The 19,877-nt window shown below is 58.0% G+C and overlaps 1 protein-coding gene across 2 annotated transcripts; it reads right to left on the bottom strand.

Annotated features, from left to right (window-relative positions):
- Window positions 1-3,425: 3,425 nt before the first annotated feature.
- On the bottom strand, window positions 3,426-10,815 carry LOC147413059 (peptidyl-prolyl cis-trans isomerase H-like). 2 transcript variants are annotated; one of them, XM_086480738.1, is made up of 10 exons: window positions 10,737-10,815; window positions 10,080-10,144; window positions 9,692-9,715; window positions 9,136-9,180; window positions 8,651-8,693; window positions 7,593-7,685; window positions 5,957-6,048; window positions 5,626-5,665; window positions 4,285-4,373; window positions 3,426-3,770 (listed from the first exon to the last, which is right to left on the bottom strand). In XM_086480738.1, the coding sequence occupies exons 1-9, from the start codon at window positions 10,800-10,802 to the stop codon at window positions 4,305-4,307; spliced, it is 537 nt and encodes a 178-aa protein (XP_086336864.1). In that variant the 5' UTR covers window positions 10,803-10,815; the 3' UTR covers window positions 3,426-3,770; window positions 4,285-4,304. The 2 variants fall into 2 exon arrangements, with proteins under 2 accessions (XP_086336864.1, XP_086336863.1); XM_086480737.1 differs by lacking the exons at window positions 3,426-3,770; window positions 5,626-5,665; window positions 5,957-6,048; window positions 10,080-10,144; window positions 10,737-10,815 and adding exons at window positions 5,710-5,812; window positions 9,276-9,445; window positions 9,535-9,590 and having other exon boundaries at window positions 4,336-4,373; window positions 9,692-9,975.
- Between the last annotated feature and the right edge of the window lie 9,062 nt (window positions 10,816-19,877).

Raw genomic sequence — 19,877 nt, 5'->3', positions numbered from 1 at the left:
CCCCCGCCCCAGGGGGCGGGCAGCGCGCAGAGGTCCCGAGCCCCGTGCCAGCCCTCGCGGGGAGGAGGGCAAAGGGTCTGCGCTTTGCCCACGGCAGTTTGGGACCTGGCTGAGGTGCCCCTCGGCCCCTCCACGCTGCAGATGCAGGGCCCAGGCTCGGCTCCCTCTGCCTGCGCTTGCGCTGCGCCCCCAGGAGCTCCTTTGCTTTCACCTGCCCGGGCAGTTCCTCCCAGAAAGAAATGCCTCCTGCTGGAGCCGTTTCGGAGCCAGGCTGCAGCCCCGGGCCAGAGGGCTCTTCGCAGCCTTGTCTTTAATGAGCCTTTTCCTCAGCATCCCATCCTTCCTGCCCAGGGGAGCTTCTCTGCCAGAGGGAGGGGGAGAGACTGGGGGGCAGCTGCCCTCCCTTCCCCTGAGCCCTTCTCTAAGGATCACCTTTCATTTCACCTCCTCTTTGCCTCCATCCCCTACGTCTTCACCTTACGTGGGCTCAGAGAGATCCAAGAGCTCTGCTGAATTCCCCAGGGGCAAGGTCCGGGGGAAACCCAGCCTTCTTGTCCACCAAGTCACTTTCCTCGGGCACTTGAAAAATGGGCTTGCCGGTCACAGATTCCTAGCCCTGCCCTTGCCTACGTCACTCCTCCCTCAGAAGAGGAGACAAACCTCACTCACCGGCAACCACCAAGAAGGTATCTGGGAGCTGACCCATCACTCCACCACCTTTCCGACCAAGGCGTATCCCCTCGGCATCAGCCCTTGCAACATCACCCCCAAAGGACTGCCCATTCCCCCATCCTAGCGTGAAAACTGGAAGCCAGGGACCCAGCTTCCCACGTTACACCACGGCCAGGGGGGGACTGGGGCCAAGGTCAGCCCATCGCAAGAACCGATGGGGGGGTATGGCCATAGGCCTTGTCAAGCTATCTTGGTCACTTACGGTTCCAGGAGATCTCCAAGTCGGCTAACGAAGGAAAGAGCTTTCCAACAGTCATACAGTCCCGCAAGGGATCTGCATCGGGACCGTGACCTTGAAACCAGAAGGATATCAAAACTGGACGATGCTCAGGAAGTCCAGAGAAAAACAAGCCTTAAAATACAATGGCAAATAGGGAATCCACCATGCAAGGGACCCTAGGGGAGGAAATTGTGGAGACACCTTCAAATCTCGGTGATGAAGCCTGCGAGGATGTTCATTTGGGGAAGCTCTGTGACCCCTGCTACGCGGGAAGCGAGACTAGCTGATCGCAGTGACAGAAACACATGCATCAGGCTGAGAAAGAGCTGCTGCCCCTGAAGCGTGGAGACAAACTCTCTAACTCGCAGAGAGTTCCAAAGCAGGTCTGTTTAGCACGGCGCTGGGTGCAAGGGGGGGTCGCTCCTCCTAGCTGGCACACGGGTCACATTCTACAACTCTATGTATTACCTCAAAACATGCATATTCATGAGCGTCTGCAATTAGTTCCGAGAATAGCTGGGGATATTATAATTGTTTCTCAGAAAGTATTATAACACGTTTCCTCCTCTTGGCGCGCGCGTGCTGTCATCTGGTGGTCGTCCTTTGGGGACTTTCGGAGGAAGGCTCAGAGTCTTCTTCATCGTGTACTTTCTCATCCAAGCTCTTCCTACTGTCTCAAACATTTCAAGGCTGCTTCTGCTCCCTTATCCTGTGCTGGGTCTAGCTAGCTAATTGCTGCTCACTACTAAGCTATGCTAAATTCACTCTTTACTCCCCAGATCAAGCCTGGAGCCAGCAATACGCTGCTTTCCCTCAGGAAAAAGTACAGTGAATTTGGGTACCCGCCTCAGCAGTGCAAACCTCAGCACTGCAGCTGGCAGGCAGAGCTCCCCCGAGCCGCCTGCAGCCAAGCTCCTGCCTCAGCAGCCCCCCAGGGAAGGGCCATCTGGACACATTTCCCGAGCAGCACCGGCAGCCCAGCCTCTCTCTTTTTGGTCACCTCTATTTCACAGCTGTCACCAGCTTCCAGTTTGCTCCTCGCTCTTGGGAATCTTTAACCCTCCTCCCACAGGAGAGACCCCTCTGGAAAGCGTTCTCGGGGCTGCAGAGGAAAGGGACGGTGTGCTTTGTGTTTCTTTCATCACCTGGGATTCTGCAGGTACAAGCAGGCGAGATGCCTCGGGCTGGACAGAAGTGAGCACGAGTGACTTCAGGAGCTGTGCAGCCCCAGGAATGGAGACCTGGAAATCCCGACAGCCGGAGCCTGCTTCAAGGACTTCAAACAGCCCCGAGACAACAGAGCACACCAAAGCCCGCCTGCAGGATCTGTCCTCCAGCACATCAGCGCTTGCCACCTCGCGCTGGGTAACGCCCAAGCAAAGGGCGCGGCCCGCACCTCCCCAAGACAGCCCCACACAACACACTCCTGCTGCCCGAGGAGCGGCGGGACGTCCCCGGGCGGTATGAAGCGCCTGCAGGTGACAGAACAGGCTTTGTCCCAGCTCCCTTACGTTTTCATCTGCCGGATGAGGAAACTCACGCCGTAGCCCAGCCCCCCCGAGGGGCGCTTGCGTGTCCCCCAGCAGGTAGGTCAGCTTGCAACCCAATTCTGGAAGGAGAAAGTCAGTTTTTCCACCGACCGGCAGCCTCAGCTGCGCCCTCGGTAACCGTGCAGGATAAGGAGGCCCAATTTCTGCTCCTAAAGCATAAGCATTCTTGGCTTCCCAGCCCAAAGCCCTGCCCTAACACCCACGTCGCACCCAGGTAAATTCCTCTAACGCCCGTGCCACACGACAGCCCGACGGCCTCGTGCCGCCACGCGCCAGGGGAGGTTTTACAAACGCTTGTTTACAACACGACTCGCCCCAGAGCCCAGCAAACTCACGGGGATGAAGCCTGCGCCGCGCCAATTCCTTCTGCTTCAGCAAGGCTGCGTGTAGAAAGGCTCTGGCTGTTCCCAAGACGCCAAGAACCTCTCTGCCAGGCAGCCCGACTTACCTGCCCAGTAAAGGAGCTGCTGTAGGACGGCACTGCCGTGCTCTGCCATGCTCCCTTCACCCCTTCTTGCCCATTTCGCAATCGCCCAGCAGCAGGGCCCCGCACCACCACGCCCAGTAGAAGCTCCCTGCTGAACCAGCTAGGGACAACACACGTTGCTGAAGACTCTGCAGTCCTCCTCACCTGAAGAAGAATCTCTTCCCGAGCACGTCAACTGATGCGCTCTGCACGCATATTTAACAAAATTCTTTATTTACATTTCAAAATGAGAGAAAACCCAAAAAAGGTAAGATGCCAATGATGAAGTAATTTCAGGAGAACGTCAAGAGCGCGGATCTGGCCTGCAGAGAGGACTGGGGCAGTGGGGGAACCGGCTGGAGATGGAACGGCATGGAGCCAGCACAGGCCTAAGCACCGGCAAAGGAACGCTGAAACGCAGAAGAAACAGGTCCGAAACGCTGGACGGTCATTCCCGACTCATCCTACAACAGCAAGACCGTGCAGTGACACTGGGTGCCGCCTCAGCGGTTTTCACGGGAGCGCTACTTGCTGCACGCATCAGCTCACCCTGAGCCAGAGAACGCGGGCGTCCTCCTGGGTCTCCATGCCGGGCCTCTGCACCCGCCTCCGAACCCAAACCCACCAGCGCCTCTTTCTCCCGGCTGATTTTAAAGGGTCTGGACAAGTAACTGACTCAGCTGGCTGAAGCTGGGCAAGGCAGATGCCCTCCTTGTCTCCAGCAGCTGAGAGGCAGCAGGCTGCAGAAAGGCAGTTCCTAAAACCTGGCTGGGAAGTCAGCGAGGTGGCACCGGCCTCGTCCCTAGAAGGGAAAAGCTGCCGGTCTCAAGCTGGATCTTGGCCAGAGATCATGTGCTCCAAGCAGAAATGATGAACAAGCCTGGGCCTGAGGACAGCCCTATAGGGGACCCCACCCATCAGCACGGGTCTGCCCATCTGCAAGAAAGCCTGGGAACAAGGTGGTCCCTCTCTTCAAAAGCCTATCGACGCCACCAGAAGTACCAGGGAAACGAAAGAACAATTACATCCCCTGTTGTCACTTCATCAAGCAGGAGGAGCTCCCCAGAGTCTGGAGTGCCACAGATCTGAAAGACTCTGTTATGGAAGCGGGGACAAAGTGTCTTCGTGGGCAATTCCAGACCTCTCTGGAAATCATCGAATGGAAGGCCAAAAACGGTGGGGATTTGCTGGCGCTTCACTGAGCTGAGTCAGCTCTCTACAGACTCAAAGGACTGCGAAACTAAGTCAAGAGAAAAGGAAAGGAGCAGAGCAGCCCAGAGGCTGATTGCACTGGCGGCCTGCGAAGACACACTTACCCCATTTCTGTTTCACTGCTCTACATTTCCCCGCACTGGGAGATCACAACTGGCAGCTTGGGTTTGTTGTTTGGACCCGTCGGCACATTCTGAGGACAGACAAACGTATAGCGTTAAACCTCATAAAAGCTCGGCAAATCCCGCGAGTGACAGGTACTCCAAGACCGGCTGAGAGAGAGATGCCTACAGCATCAGGAACTGGGAAATCCAGACACAGCTCCGAGTCACACAGAAGCACCATCACGCATTTGGGCAACGGATCCAGCCATAAGCTGCTGCACTCTCTCTGCGGGCAGAGGTTTGGGATACAGACCAGACCCCGATCCCTCCAAGGGGAGGGAAGGCACAGAGCTAAAGCCAGAGAGCTCCTCCTGAGATACAGCAGGCATCACGTCGCTTGAGGCTGCTCTGGCCTAAAGCTTGAAAGTTACTAATTACAGCTGCAACACGCGAAGCAAACTTGCCTTTGTACGGCCTTTGCGGAATCCAAACACCAGACAGTCCCACAGCAACCCTCATTCTGAACCTCTCCTTCTGCTGGACTCAGCTGCTCCTTTCTGAGTCTCTTACTTATTTCCCTCAACTCGCCCCTCGCTGCAGTGACGCACAAGGCAGGCACACCGCAACCCTGCCATCGGTGCTCCTGGCAAAGAGGGTCAGCAACACGTGCATCACACCGCGCCGTACCCTTCCTTGCACGGGACCTTTTCTCAACACCGGACGGGGGTCAGCTCTGTGCTCGCCCCGCTTCCCAGACCGAGGGTGGAGGCCCTTGCGCACATTAGCCAGGCGCGGGCCAGGGAGTTAAGTTTCGCCCGTCTCGAACTCACCGCTGTTTGTTACATCTCCTCATCTACTCAGACACCAAGTCACGACGCTGGAAGCCCTTCAGGAGATGACTTTCATTTTTCTTATCAAACACGCTGATCACGGATCAGCAGAACTGATCATTCAGCATCCACGGAATAATCCCGGGCAACGGCACAGAAGTGATCTGCTTCACACCCTCGTCTGGGTTGCTGACGGAACAGCTTTTCAATTCAGCTTCCCCAACAAATGCAAAGCGTCGCACATAAAGCCACAGGAACACAATCCCCGCTCAAAGACCAACCAGCAACCACGACAGCACAGCATTTCTAAAGTCAATCTATAGCACAGCATTTGCCTCAACGCCTTTCCTGCCATTTTATAACAACGACAACCGGTAATACCAGTTATCAACGCTGCTGTTCCCTGGTACCCTGTAAACAGACAGCGGCAGAGAACAGAACCACCCTTGTCAATCCTCTGTACCACTTGCCCAAGGGGACGTTCGCGGAGAAATGGGCAAATTCAACTTACTTCCATTTTTCTCATGACCAACAGCCCATCGACGATTTTACTTAGAATGAGAAAATTCTTCCATCTCAATACGGCCGGATTTACCTTTGCTCCCCGCCACTCATCACAGGTACATGCACTTTTGTTCCCGCTGGAAAGTCTGGTGCAGTGTAAAGCTACTGGCCACGTCAGGGCTGGCTTCCGAGCTCTAAACCGGCAAAGGAAACGATCCCTCTTAAAACGTGCTCCACAAGCGAGGGGCGAAGAACAAGCAGTCCCCGGCTGTTTCTTCGAGCAGCTGCGCCACAGGCAGTGTCCCTCAGCCGGGACGCCAGGCTGCCGCTGCCGGTACTCACCGAACACGACGGGTTTCCCATCCAACCAGTCACATTTGGAGCACGTAACGAAAAACTGACAGCCGTTGGTACTGGGACCACTGTTTGCCTGGGGGGAGAATGGCAAAATACCAACAGTGTACAATCAAAGACTTGCCAAAACCGAAGGCAGACGCGCCTCACGTAGGAAAAAGCTGTTGCTCTAGACCCAGCCTAGCTTCTTTTTAGCTTGTGGCTACACAAACCACGGGCAGCAGATACGCATCCGCAGGAGAGCACCCCGGGCTGGGACGCGGCACGCCACCCAGTCTGGTCATGCCGCTCTCACCAACTTCCCACCGTACTTCTACGCAGGCACGTTCAGCACAAGATCGCGCTGAAATCTGGGCTCTAGGGCACGCTCCTGAAAAAAGGCCAAACTTTTTGGTGGCGAGTCCTTCCTGGCTGCAGTATTGTCCCGGGGAAAACTGAAGAGACAGAAACCAGGGCAGAAAAAAAAAAGCAGCTTTCTGCTAGTTGGAAGGTTTCCTCAGGACAAACCAACCCAAACGTGTCTGTTCTGACGACCAGGATGAGAAAGGCAACGATCCCAGCGGCACAGGGCTCACGGAACAGCGCGATGCGGACGGCAAATTGAATTCACGCCTGAGCGCAGCACCCGGAGCGTGCGCGCTCTGCTAAGAACACGGCTCTGCCACGCTTAAGTCCATTCCGGTTTTTCAAAGCTCTTTGGACACCCAGGAGATACTAAAGCCCGTTTCTGGGCCGGCAAGTGAACTGGGCACGTTTTGCAGCTGCAGGGCTGCACGGGACACAGTCCCGTGGCATTTTTACTTATCGCTAGCCAGCTGCGGAAGGACCCAGCTGGGAGGGACCACGGCTTGGCCCGGCAGAGCGACTCCGGAGCCACGCCGCTTTCACACAAAGCTGCCGAGACCAGCGCGGGATCCCTCGTCCCACGCCACGGCACACTGCTCGCTTAGCTGTGTCGTGACACCTCTTTCTGGGCCGTGCTTGGAACGGGAGGAGTAACTAATGCACATGGCGAATGCTCTAAGCAAGTGCTTTAAGGGCAGGGCAGCTGAAAGAGCTGGGCGAGAAGCAGCTGCGGACAGGAACGCTGCAGCACCGGCTCCGCTTGCTGTCTGTGGCCAAAGTCAGGGTACTGTTCCTACCAGGCAACGGGCAACGCTTGCAGTTTTTCCTACAGCGTGGAACAGGAAGCCTATGTTAGCAAAGGCACCCTGGGAACGCTGCTACGGCTTCGGAACGCCCCACCTCTTTGCCTCCCCCTTGCTGAGGTCAGTGCTCGGTAACAGCATCGGGGAGGAAGAAAACCCCACCGCTTGCCACCCTACACAAACCGCAAGAGCCACCAAGCTCTTCTCAAAGCTCATCGAGCAAAGCCTGCCCCAGCCCTCCAACGGGGGAAAAGAAAGGATGCTGCAGGATCATCATCGGGACTTCGCTGTTCCTCCACGCATTAACCCACGAGCAGCCTTCTGACGAGCACTTACACAGCCGGTCTTTCAGCCCTTGGGTCCAGCGGTGGAGATGTCTGTTGCCTGGCAAATACCCGATACACCCAGGAAAAGGGCACAGAGAAAGTACCTAAAGCTTTTCCGTCTTACAACGGCAGTGTTTTCTACTCACCATAGAGAGCAGCCCAGGAGCAGAGTGTTTCAGCTTGAAGTTTTCGTCGGCAAAAGGACCCCTGTATATACTGGCTACTCCGGTGCCGTCTCCCTGGGTGACAGAGGTGCCCCGTCAGCCTCAGCGCTTGTTCTGAGCCAGCGCTACCCAACGGTTCAGTTTATTAAAACACAAATTTAAAAGCCCCACGCAAAAGGACAGGGCTCAACTCTGCCCCAAATGGATGCTCCCCTGCCCTCCATACGCACCAGGAGCCAACACATTCAATGTCTGGTGCAAGCCCTAATGCTTGAGCAGCTCCAGGGGAAGGAATAAAGCCCGCGGGGGCATCGCAGCAGCATCGCAATTAGCGACCACCTAAAGTCTGCTGCGGCTGAGCCGCCCGCCGTGCGGTCACTCCCCTCAGTGACTTTCAGACAACCAAGTTTTAGGAAGTTTGGATTAAAAAAGCTTCATCACGCCCCCTCACGTTTTGAAACACTTCCAGAAATGAAATCATTTTACTGGGTCCTAGGACAGCCAAGAGACCCCGCGGTCCTCCAGCCTTCCCCACACACTCTGCTTCTCCCCAACTCAGAGCACGACCACCACTGCCGGCACAAACTCTGTCCTCTTTTGGCACAATTCACTGACAAAATTGCACAGAAACGATCTCTTGCACCACATGCTTCTCGGTTCTCTACTTAAGGTCTCTCTCCGCAAAGCAAACTCGCAGGGTTTCTTGTTCGGGGGGACAGGAGAAGGCGGGGAAGGACAACAGGGTAAAAAAAAAAAAATCTTTGCCAATTTGAAAAGCCTCGAGCTGTACTGCCACGGGGCTTTTTAGAGAGGAACTCTTTGGGGGAGGAGAGGGTATGTGCACACAAGACTCACGATTCCTTTCCAAGTACATTACAGCCTGCTGCAGTGAGATGGCAGCAAAGCTACAAGGAAACCTCCAGTGACTACTGGGGACCTCAAAAGAGAGCCAACAGAGCCCCCAAATCAGCACGCACCCTTGGAAACAGTGCCTATTACACCACGCAGGAGAAGCCCCAAAGGAATACAGAGGTACATACGTTTACAAAGTCACCTCCTTGGATCATGAAATCCTTTATTACCCTAAATAAGGAAAAGAATACTTAGTTCTCAGCAGACAAATGCCTCAAGAAGAATACTACGTGGTAAAAAGGAGTTTGGCCTCGCAGCAGCACCACGGAAGTTATCAGGGCCTACGAACGCTACAGTCTCAAGTCTACCACAAATATTAACTACTGGTTGCTATCAGGTGATTTGGGAGCCACTGCTCTTCGACCAGGGACAGCGATTAGGTGACAGATGCCAGAAAATGATCTCTGACCTGGCCCACCAGGAACGGGGGATCCCTCCCAGTGACCCCAGCGTACACGTCTGACAGCGCCCCCAAATCCCCCACAGCTACAGAAGGACAATTAGCTGCCACCCACAAAGGCCTCCCAGACCAGTAACGCCTTGAAGGCGCGTCTCAAAACCCCAGCTGGCTCAGGCTGCTATTTAGGTGCCTGAACAAAAGCAGGGGAATTACCTGTGGAAAGTGCTTCCTTTATAACCCACAGGGACACCATCTTTCCTGCAAGGAAATAAACAGGAACATCACTGCGACTCACTGGACAGCCCACGCAAAACCCTCCCAGGGATCCGGAGCCCCAAAGGGCTGCCCTGTACCTCAGCAGCTGCCTTGATACACAACCAAGCGCTGCAGCCTGGCTCTCAGCTGGTGCTCTCGGAGGCACAGGGAAACCTCCGGTGGGCCCTGCACATGAACTGACGTCGTTCCCTACAACCTCCACACCATCACCTTGACGGGATCCCGCGGCAAGCTGCAGCACGGGCGGCTGCAAGTTGCAGACAGGCCGTTCTAGAGCGACCTGAGCACGAACACAGTCATGCCCAAATGGCAAAGTCTGCCACCTCCGCGACTCACCGACGAGCCCGGCACAACTTCATCCCAGCAGGTTTCTCTCCCTCTTTCCTTTTGTACTGGGACAGTGAGAGAAAATCCCAAGTGACCCTTCTTCCTACTTGCCCAGCCCTCTTTCTCGCAGTAGCCTACTTAAAAAGACCCACTAGAACCCACTCACCTGAATTCCCCCGTACAAAACTGCCTGGAAAACAAAAAAGAGAGCAGAGCGTGAGGCACATCCGTCGGCCCGTGGCAAAATAACCGGGCGGCGAGGAGAGCCCTACCGTGACCTTAAGGCAGCCCCCTTCATAGATGCACCGGGCCTATCGGAAGCTCCACCGAGGGAGCAGAGAGGGACCGGAGGCCTTCACCTTCCAGCCAGACGGGCTCCCCCGGGGATCAGCATGCTGCACCGTCACATCTCTCTGGCAACGCAGAGAGGAGCAAAGCAGGTGCAGCAGTTCGCGGGGGCAGGCAGTCACTCTGCCACCAGAGACGTTCCTGCACCGAAAACCCTTCGCAGGCCGGCTCCAGGCTGAGCCGCAGGAACGCCGGCCGCTCCTCACCTGAAGTTCTCTGCCGTTTTGGGGACAACGTCGGCGAACAGCTCCATCTTCATGCGGCCGACCTCCTGGGCAAGACGGCGGCCACATGAGCCTTCTGGGCCCCACTCGCACCCACCGGCCTCCCCACCGCTGCACCCAGGCAACTCCCGCCAAGTCAGCCTCCTGCTGCAACCCCAGCCCTGCAAGCCCCCTCCCGATGCAGCCCTGCACCTCCACACCCCTCCCCCGCAGCACTGCCCCAAGCCCCTGCCCACGCGCCCCTGCAACCCCACAGCCCCCGCTGAACCCCGACGCGCCCCTCCAACCACTTGCGCCCCTCACAGCCCCACGACGGACCCTGCGACCGCCCCCTCCCAGCGCACCCCCACCCTTGCGCTCCTACACTCCCAACGAGACCCAACAGCCCCCCCCGCACCCCGGCCAACCCCCTCCCGCACCACCAACAAAAAGACCCCGCCCTGCACCCCTGGCCGCTCCCCTCCCCTCCCCAACAAGCCCCCCCCGCCCTCCCGCTGCACCCCCGCAACACCCCACCGCACCCCCGCCGGCCCCTCCCGCTGCACCCGCGGCCCCCGGCCCCGCCGCGCGGCTCCCGAGAGCCCCAGGGGCCGGGGCCGGGGCCGGGGCCGGGGCCGGGGCGGCGGCGCCCTCGCCCACCTGCCCGCCGATGGCGACATCGAAGAAGACCACGGGGTTGTTGGGGTTGGACGCCAGCACCGCCATCGCGGCCGCCTCTCCCGGCAGCGGCCGCGGCAGCGGGAGGCGGGGCGCGCACGCGCCTTCCCTCGGCTGCCCTCCCTGCCTGCCGGCGGGCAGCGGCGGGGGCTGGCGGCCCCGCAGCCGGGGCTCTGTGGCCCCGGCCCGCCCCGGAGTCGACCCGCCAGGCCGGGCGGCGCCGGGAGGGTGCCAGGGGCCTGCGGAGGGCTTGAGGAGATTGGCGTTCCCCTGGGCTTTGTCCCTCGTGGGCAGCTCTCGGCTCCCTTCTTGGCAGGGCCGGGCTGCTGCCCTCTGGCCCTTGGCGCCGGCCCCGCCGGGGGAGACCCCAGCCTGCTGCCTCCAGGATGGCTCCTGCCCCCGGGGCTTTCCTGGGCAGCTTGGCAGGGCCGGGCTTCAGCAGGGGGCAGGGCCTGGCCTTCAAGCACGTCTCCTCCTGCCTTAGTGCGGGCCTGCTGCAGCGCAGAGGGTAGACAGGCCAGCTCCAGTGCCCCACGGGAGACTTCAGGGAGCGCTGGCGAGCGGCACTGCTGCGGCCATCACCAGATTGAGGATTTGGGGCTACTGCTTAGCGACCCCCTTGCTCTTCCCACCTTGCCTTGAAGAGCAAGAATTCTAATTGGCGAATAGCAGTAGGAGAGACGAATGATTATGCTGGGAAAGTAAGTCTCAAAGGGAATAAATGATCAAATACGAAATACAATCTCTATTGCCAATGCTGCTAGCACGCCCCTGTAAAATCCCAGACCGAAGGTCTTCATTAACCAATGCTCTGTTCGTAGTTAGAAACAAGGACAGTCTGTTGTAGTCCAAGATGTCTGCCAGACAGGATTTATTACGGTACCCGCTGTGTGTAATCCTTGAATCATGACCAAAGCAGCTGCGAGCCCCCGGAGACCCAGCAGGAGCATCGACACCGTTCGAGGCCGTCTGCCCCCAAGCCCAACGGGACGCAGCGGAAACGAAGGAAGAGCGACAGCAGGGAACTGCAGCCTCCGGCAGCCTTCAGCAGAGGTGGCTCCAGGGCAGCAGCCAGGGGGTTGTGGGTGCTCCAGAAGGAAGCCCGAGCGGTCCGGACTGTCCCAAACGGCACGTCATGGTGACCGGGTTGCCCCGACAGGTACACGGAGGAGTCGTGAAAGGCACAGCAAAGGAGACGGGGTGCAGGAGAAAGTGCAGCAAGGGAGATGGGGTGCAGGAGAAAGCACACAGCGGGGCCTGGAGATGCAGCCAAAGGCACAGCAAGGAGTTGGGGGAGCCCGAAAGGCACACCGCGGGGCCTTGGGCTGCTCAGAAAGGCGTCCTTAGGGGCTTTATCGTCCTGAATGGCAGTGCAATTGCCGTGGAGATCACTGAAATTCACACCTGGGGGGCTGGGGCACCCTGAAAAGCACAGCCGCGGGCGGCAGGAGCAGCTAAAGGCTAAGTGAGACGTGCAGGGGAAGCCCAAAAAGCCGAGCAAGGGTCTCGGAGCAGCCCAAAATATACCCTGGGGGCCTGGGGTAGCCCTCTGGCAGACAGACAGAAGGCTCTACGGTGTACCAAAGGGCACCCCCACACACCCAGGGGTTTTGGGCGCACTGAAAGGCACGTTGAGGGGCGCGGGGAGACCCAGCATCACACCCAGGGGTGCAGCGTGTGCCCAAATCCATGCGCAGGGGGGCTGGGCACACCAGTCGCTTCCCCTTGGCCCCGTGGGCTGTGTGTGTGCAGAGAGGCTCTGAGCGTGCGGGCGCCTCTGCCCCGCCCAGCCCCCAGAGCCTTATGATGTCACTCAGCCGTTCATGACGTCAGCACACAGGTCCACTAGACCTGGGGCGCTGGCACAGTCCCTGCACACACCGTACCTGCTGGAGCTGCTGGTGCTGTGCCAGTGGCTCTGGCGGTGCTGGTGCTGCCAGTGCAGCCAGTGCTGTTGCTGCTGGTGGAGCTGGTGGAAGCGGTGCTGCCGGTGCCGGCGGTGCTGGTGCTGGTGTCACTGGTGGAGCTGGTGCTGGCGGTGGAGCTCAGCCCGTAGGCAGCTGCCCGTGCCCTGCCGATCCTCGGGGCTCGGCTCCGCCGCTCGCAGCCGGTCCCCGGCAGCGCCCGCCGAGTCCTGCCGGCCCCTGCTGCCCGGGGAGAGGGGAGGCGAGGCCGTGCAGTGCCCGTTCCCACGGGGCCATGAAGAGCATCTGGCGGTTCCTGCGGCGCAGGACGGCGCGGGTGGTGCCCGAGCCCTCCGGGAGCCGTCGTGCCGATGAGCTCCGGCCGCACGGCCGGGACCAGCTGCACCCTGCGGCCGCCACCATCGACTGCGCCCCGTTGCGGCCGGTGCAGGAGCCCGACACTGGCCGCTGGGGCAAGGAGTCTGCCCTCCGTAAGGCGCCACCAGACCAAGAAGCCGTCGAGGAGAGCAACAGCTCTGGGGGGGCGGTACGTAAACCCAAACATTTTAAATTGCCGTCCTCCTCGTAGGACGGCGCTACACGCCAGCGTGAAATCAGACCTTTCCTCGAGTCATGTCCGATGCAGAGTTGTTGACAACTCTTTTCTAAGCTGACGTCAAGCTGGTGGGAGTCCTGGTTCTCGGAAATGCTGCCCCTCTCCCCTCTTCTGAGCTGCTTTCCTAAGTTCTGCCAATCTGTGCTCTTTATCTCTGAACAGACAGGGTCGTGTTCATCCCCTTCCCACCCGAGCCCTGGAAGCCATCAGCCGTCAGATATCGTTGATGCGGAAGTGCGTCAAATAATTGTCCGATTGCTCAGCGTGCGTGAGCACATGTCTCTGGTGCAAGAAACCAACCAGAGCTTGTCTCAGCAGCTGAGCAGAGCTGAAAGAGAAGTGGAAGAACTGAGAAAAGCCCTCTCGGAAAAGACATTGGCTTTACACGTAACACAAAGAGAATTACTTCAGGTCCAGAATCAAGCAAAGGAGCAGCATGCTGTACTCCTTGAGACAGACCAGGAGACGAAAGACACCATCGAGGAGGCAGAAGAGCTGCAGGAGGAACTGGCCAAGCTGAGAAGTGAAAACCTTTTCCTCCGTCGGCAGCTGGGAGAGGCGCAGGAGACCGCCCAAGCACAAGCGGTGAGTGATGCCTTAGGAAGCGAGGCCGTCAGAGTAGAAGAAGGGGTGAGGTGAGCACTGCCCCCTTTTGATGGAATTGCAAAGGTTTTGGCAAGCCCTGAGACGCGCTTAGACATCTGTATGTACGCGTATGCACTGACTGGCTTTACCCCGCTTCCTACTTAAACGCCCTTAAGATTCCTAAAATATTTCAGAAAAAGGTCTGTTATTTGTGGGAGCATACCCAAGATAATAGAAGCCAAATCTGATGGCTCCACTCTTGTCTCTAAAACTCGGGGTCTCTGAAAATACTGGCAGTAGGGCTGGCAGGCCAGGAAGCCCAGACCACCTTCTTGCCGAGGAGATGTGCTGCAGTTTGCTACCTGGTAAATGGCAAAAGCTTGTGTTTTCCGTGGCATCACTTCTGCCGTGTTCTTGCACTAATCAGTGGGTTGGGTTCTGAAGTGTGCAGGATCAAATGAGGTGCAGAAAAGGATTATTATTGCTAATTCCTGATAAAGTGTCTGGTAGCCATTGGAGAGGTGGTGCTTCTCATGGGCTTTGACACCAAGACGTGCAGAAGTGCTTTGAGTAGAAGCATGGAAACCTTTTGTTCCTGTGACTCAGACAGGGAGGGATCAAAGGGATCCGTATCAGATCCTGGCCTATACATTCAGAAGGTTTTTAATCCATGTCCAAATTCAGTCCGAGATTTCAAAGCTGCAGCAAAAGCTAAAGGATTCAGAACACCAACTCCTGCTGGCAGAGGCCCATGTTTCAGACAAGAAACTTCTGGAGGGCGAACTGAAGGGGACCCGAGCAAATGAAGCTTGTGCGCAGCAAGAACTTCACGAGGAGCGGCTGAACAGGTACCCAGAGCTGGGGAAGGGCTGTGCTGGGTGCGGAGGGGAGGCGTGTGCCAGCAAATGCTGCTGGGCCAGCCTGCAGCTCCCTGCTGCAGCTCCACGGCTGGCCCTAGGCGGGCTCAAGGAGTCAGGGCAGCACGGGTTTTACCTCCTTTGTGTCCTTTGGACCTGCCAGTGTCCCTGGCAGAGCTCCCCACATCCCCTCTGTGTCAGATTTGAAAGAGCTTTGGAGGCTTCAGCTGCCTCAGAAGGTGAGTGGCCCCTCCTGCCAGCCCAGTGATTTGGTTTACCCTCCAGCTGCCGGCAGGGCCCTTTCTTGTGCCGCTGGCATTGAGGATCCCGGACACAGCACGCACCTTTCACGTGCCACTGGGAGGTGGGGACAGCCAGGACGTCCTGATTTCTTTCTGCCCTCGCTGTTGCCCAGGGCAGGTGCAGAGCAGCGTGGTGTTGGGTTTAGATCCCAGCCAGCCTTAAATTCACGGAGGCAGGCCTCCACGTCAGTGTCTCACTGTCAGCCCAACGTGCTTTTAGGAAGCCCCTGGAGCAGCAGGTGGAGGAGCTGCAGCAGCAGCTCCAGCATTTGGGGGACGGAGACGTCGCTGGCCAAGACCCAGACGGAGCTGCCAGCCAAGACCGACTGGAGCGAGGTGAGCTGCCGCACAGACGGGTCCTCCTCAGCCGGGGAGATGCCGTGCTGGCGGCTGACTCCGTTTCTAAAGACTGTGTTTAAAGACTGAAGCTAATGGGACGGAGGAGTGACATTTTCAAACTCTGTCGGGGCCCACGGTGGGATTTAGAGATCAGCTTGGTGCCCAGGCTTTTTGGAAGCGTGTCTTCACACAAGAGGTGATGAGCCGTAGAGGACCGCTGCTGCCCAGGACTGCGTGACTCACGTCCCAGGCTATGGGGCAGGAGGGAGCTCGAGCTGTTTCTCTGCTGGTGTAGCCGGGATCCCCACGATCCGCGCCAGATGGGCAAGGGAAGGCAGAGGGGCTCTGCAGCTCCGCTCCCTGCCTGCTGGAGACCCAGCCCAGTGGACTCGGTGACGGCCTGCGGGTGCCATGGAGGGTGACGGACCATCTGAGGAGGCTCTGGGGTAGATGAGGGCCGCCAGCTCCTTGGCTGGAGGAGGAGTATCCCAGACTTGGTCCAAGCGAAAGGCACCGACTGTCGCCCTGCGCTGCCTCACAGAGAGGCTGGGAGGAGCGTTGGGGCCGTGCGGGTGGCGGAGGCTCAGATGGAGTTTGCAGAATGACTCAGGAGAGGAACTTTGTTTTGTTTTCAGCTCCCCATCACGAGAACCACCAGGCTCTCTCAGCACCCTGCAGGCCACGCGAGACGTGAAGCCTGAAGGAGAAGCCGCAAGCCAAGACTCATCCTCAGGCTTGTCCCCCTCGCAAGCTTCTGAGATTGGGTACTTGAACGTAGCTTTGCCCGGAGAGACCACAGCCTCCAGCTGCAGGAGAGCCAGAGCATCAGCACTCGTTTGTAAATATAGGAGTGTTTTTAACAGTGGCGTGTTTTGGAGAGCATTACTGTCTGTGAATTGTTCAAGGAAGAGTCCTCTACTACCAGCCTACATTTGGACAGTACAGAATTGTTTGGATTACCAAGTGCAATGCCTGTTACCTAGTAGTCAGAGCGGGGAAATATTTGAAAGCTGGGTTAAAACAGGTCGGTCGTTTGACTGCTTGTTGCTTTTATCTTAGGAGAGCAAAAGTTTTCCAAAACTGAAATTTCAATTACATGTGCTTTACCAGAAGTTCTTTCCTTTTACATCTGACCGCTTGGAGGAATTACAGGGGATGGATGTTAACCTGACAGAAGATTCTACAGTGATTCCCTTTTCTAATCACCCTGATGGCGCAGCTGCACGGGGAAAGAGGTTTGTGAAATCTTGGCTTTTGGGCTCTTGGGGCAATCGCCAAATCGGCTGACCTGGCGATTTCTGTCATATAGTTCAACCACAGGATTCGACAGCTTTTTTGCAACTCGCCCAAGCGTCAGGGTGTGCGTGCGTCACCCCAGATCCCCCCGGAGGCTGGCATTTGTAGATAAACTCCGTAAAATGGAAGAGGGGTGGAAGGGGGTGAAGCCACCGGATCTCCCCCTGAACCCCAGTTCCTTGTCCAGTCCAAAATTACAAGGTTTGGAAACGAAACTGGGAGAAGTTGCCTTCCAGCACGTGCCCACTTTTCTGTGCTCCCCTCTATCTGTACTCGGACCCAGTCGTTCCCCTTTGCTCCTGCTCTTCCCCCTTCCACTTTGCTTCGTGCAAGCCTGCGGAGGGGAGCGGGAGGTACCCGAGCACTGAGGGAGGGGACGAGAACGTGCGGAGAAGGAAGATGGGGGGCAAAAGGAGGGGCTCCGAGCGCAAGGATGACGGGTCCAGGGGCCAGAAGGGAGATGGAGGGGGCGAGGGAAATGGAATAGGCACAGCAGCAAGGAGGGGACCTGGACATCCAAAGAGGGGAGATCCTGAACGCTCGCTAGGAGTGACGGAGGGGCCTCAAGGCCCCTTCCCCAGCCGGGGGCAATCCCAACCACAGCCCTGGAGCCACGGGGCAGAGCGGCCGCGCGGGCGGCCCCCGCCTGCGGCCCCGCTCCCAGGGCTGGGTGCAGCCCCGGCGCTCCCGGCTGCCGGGAGAGAAGCGGGAGTCAGCAGGCGGGAGCCCGGCAGCGTTAATCCCCGCGGCGGGGCGGGGCGGGGCGGGGCGGGGCGGCCGGGGGGGGGGACGTGGCGGAGCTGCCTCAGACACGTCCTGAGTGCAGTTAAAGCATCGCCATCAGCCCCCGGAGAACGGCGGCGGGGGGGGGGCTGCGCTGGCGGGGAGCGGACGGGCCCAAGCGCCCCGCTTGGCGCTTGAAGCCGGGTGGGGGACCGGGTCTAACCCCCCGCCCCAGGGGGCGGGCAGCGCGCAGAGGTCCCGAGCCCCGTGCCAGCCCTCGCGGGGAGGAGGGCAAAGGGTCTGCGCTTTGCCCACGGCAGTTTGGGACCTGGCTGAGGTGCCCCTCGGCCCCTCCACGCTGCAGATGCAGGGCCCAGGCTCGGCTCCCTCTGCCTGCGCTTGCGCTGCGCCCCCAGGAGCTCCTTTGCTTTCACCTGCCCGGGCAGTTCCTCCCAGAAAGAAATGCCTCCTGCTGGAGCCGTTTCGGAGCCAGGCTGCAGCCCCGGGCCAGAGGGCTCTTCGCAGCCTTGTCTTTAATGAGCCTTTTCCTCAGCATCCCATCCTTCCTGCCCAGGGGAGCTTCTCTGCCAGAGGGAGGGGGAGAGACTGGGGGGCAGCTGCCCTCCCTTCCCCTGAGCCCTTCTCTAAGGATCACCTTTCATTTCACCTCCTCTTTGCCTCCATCCCCTACGTCTTCACCTTACGTGGGCTCAGAGAGATCCAAGAGCTCTGCTGAATTCCCCAGGGGCAAGGTCCGGGGGAAACCCAGCCTTCTTGTCCACCAAGTCACTTTCCTCGGGCACTTGAAAAATGGGCTTGCCGGTCACAGATTCCTAGCCCTGCCCTTGCCTACGTCACTCCTCCCTCAGAAGAGGAGACAAACCTCACTCACCGGCAACCACCAAGAAGGTATCTGGGAGCTGACCCATCACTCCACCACCTTTCCGACCAAGGCGTATCCCCTCGGCATCAGCCCTTGCAACATCACCCCCAAAGGACTGCCCATTCCCCCATCCTAGCGTGAAAACTGGAAGCCAGGGACCCAGCTTCCCACGTTACACCACGGCCAGGGGGGGACTGGGGCCAAGGTCAGCCCATCGCAAGAACCGATGGGGGGGTATGGCCATAGGCCTTGTCAAGCTATCTTGGTCACTTACGGTTCCAGGAGATCTCCAAGTCGGCTAACGAAGGAAAGAGCTTTCCAACAGTCATACAGTCCCACAAGGGATCTGCATCGGGACCGTGACCTTGAAACCAGAAGGATATCAAAACTGGACGATGCTCAGGAAGTCCAGAGAAAAACAAGCCTTAAAATACAATGGCAAATAGGGAATCCACCATGCAAGGGACCCTAGGGGAGGAAATTGTGGAGACACCTTCAAATCTCGGTGATGAAGCCTGCGAGGATGTTCATTTGGGGAAGCTCTGTGACCCCTGCTACGCGGGAAGCGAGACTAGCTGATCGCAGTGACAGAAACACATGCATCAGGCTGAGAAAGAGCTGCTGCCCCTGAAGCGTGGAGACAAACTCTCTAACTCGCAGAGAGTTCCAAAGCAGGTCTGTTTAGCACGGCGCTGGGTGCAAGGGGGGGTCGCTCCTCCTAGCTGGCACACGGGTCACATTCTACAACTCTATGTATTACCTCAAAACATGCATATTCATGAGCGTCTGCAATTAGTTCCGAGAATAGCTGGGGATATTATAATTGTTTCTCAGAAAGTATTATAACACGTTTCCTCCTCTTGGCGCGCGCGTGCTGTCATCTGGTGGTCGTCCTTTGGGGACTTTCGGAGGAAGGCTCAGAGTCTTCTTCATCGTGTACTTTCTCATCCAAGCTCTTCCTACTGTCTCAAACATTTCAAGGCTGCTTCTGCTCCCTTATCCTGTGCTGGGTCTAGCTAGCTAATTGCTGCTCACTACTAAGCTATGCTAAATTCACTCTTTACTCCCCAGATCAAGCCTGGAGCCAGCAATACGCTGCTTTCCCTCAGGAAAAAGTACAGTGAATTTGGGTACCCGCCTCAGCAGTGCAAACCTCAGCACTGCAGCTGGCAGGCAGAGCTCCCCCGAGCCGCCTGCAGCCAAGCTCCTGCCTCAGCAGCCCCCCAGGGAAGGGCCATCTGGACACATTTCCCGAGCAGCACCGGCAGCCCAGCCTCTCTCTTTTTGGTCACCTCTATTTCACAGCTGTCACCAGCTTCCAGTTTGCTCCTCGCTCTTGGGAATCTTTAACCCTCCTCCCACAGGAGAGACCCCTCTGGAAAGCGTTCTCGGGGCTGCAGAGGAAAGGGGCGGTGTGCTTTGTGTTTCTTTCATCACCTGGGATTCTGCAGGTACAAGCAGGCGAGATGCCTCGGGCTGGACAGAAGTGAGCACGAGTGACTTCAGGAGCTGTGCAGCCCCAGGAATGGAGACCTGGAAATCCCGACAGCCGGAGCCTGCTTCAAGGACTTCAAACAGCCCCGAGACAACAGAGCACACCAAAGCCCGCCTGCAGGAT

Source organism: Leptosomus discolor, unplaced genomic scaffold, assembly GCF_034619465.1.
Source record: "Leptosomus discolor isolate bLepDis1 unplaced genomic scaffold, bLepDis1.hap2 HAP2_SCAFFOLD_136, whole genome shotgun sequence".
NCBI classification, from domain to species: Eukaryota; Metazoa; Chordata; class Aves; order Leptosomiformes; family Leptosomidae; genus Leptosomus; species Leptosomus discolor.
This window is presented reverse-complemented; position numbering and strand designations above follow the sequence as displayed.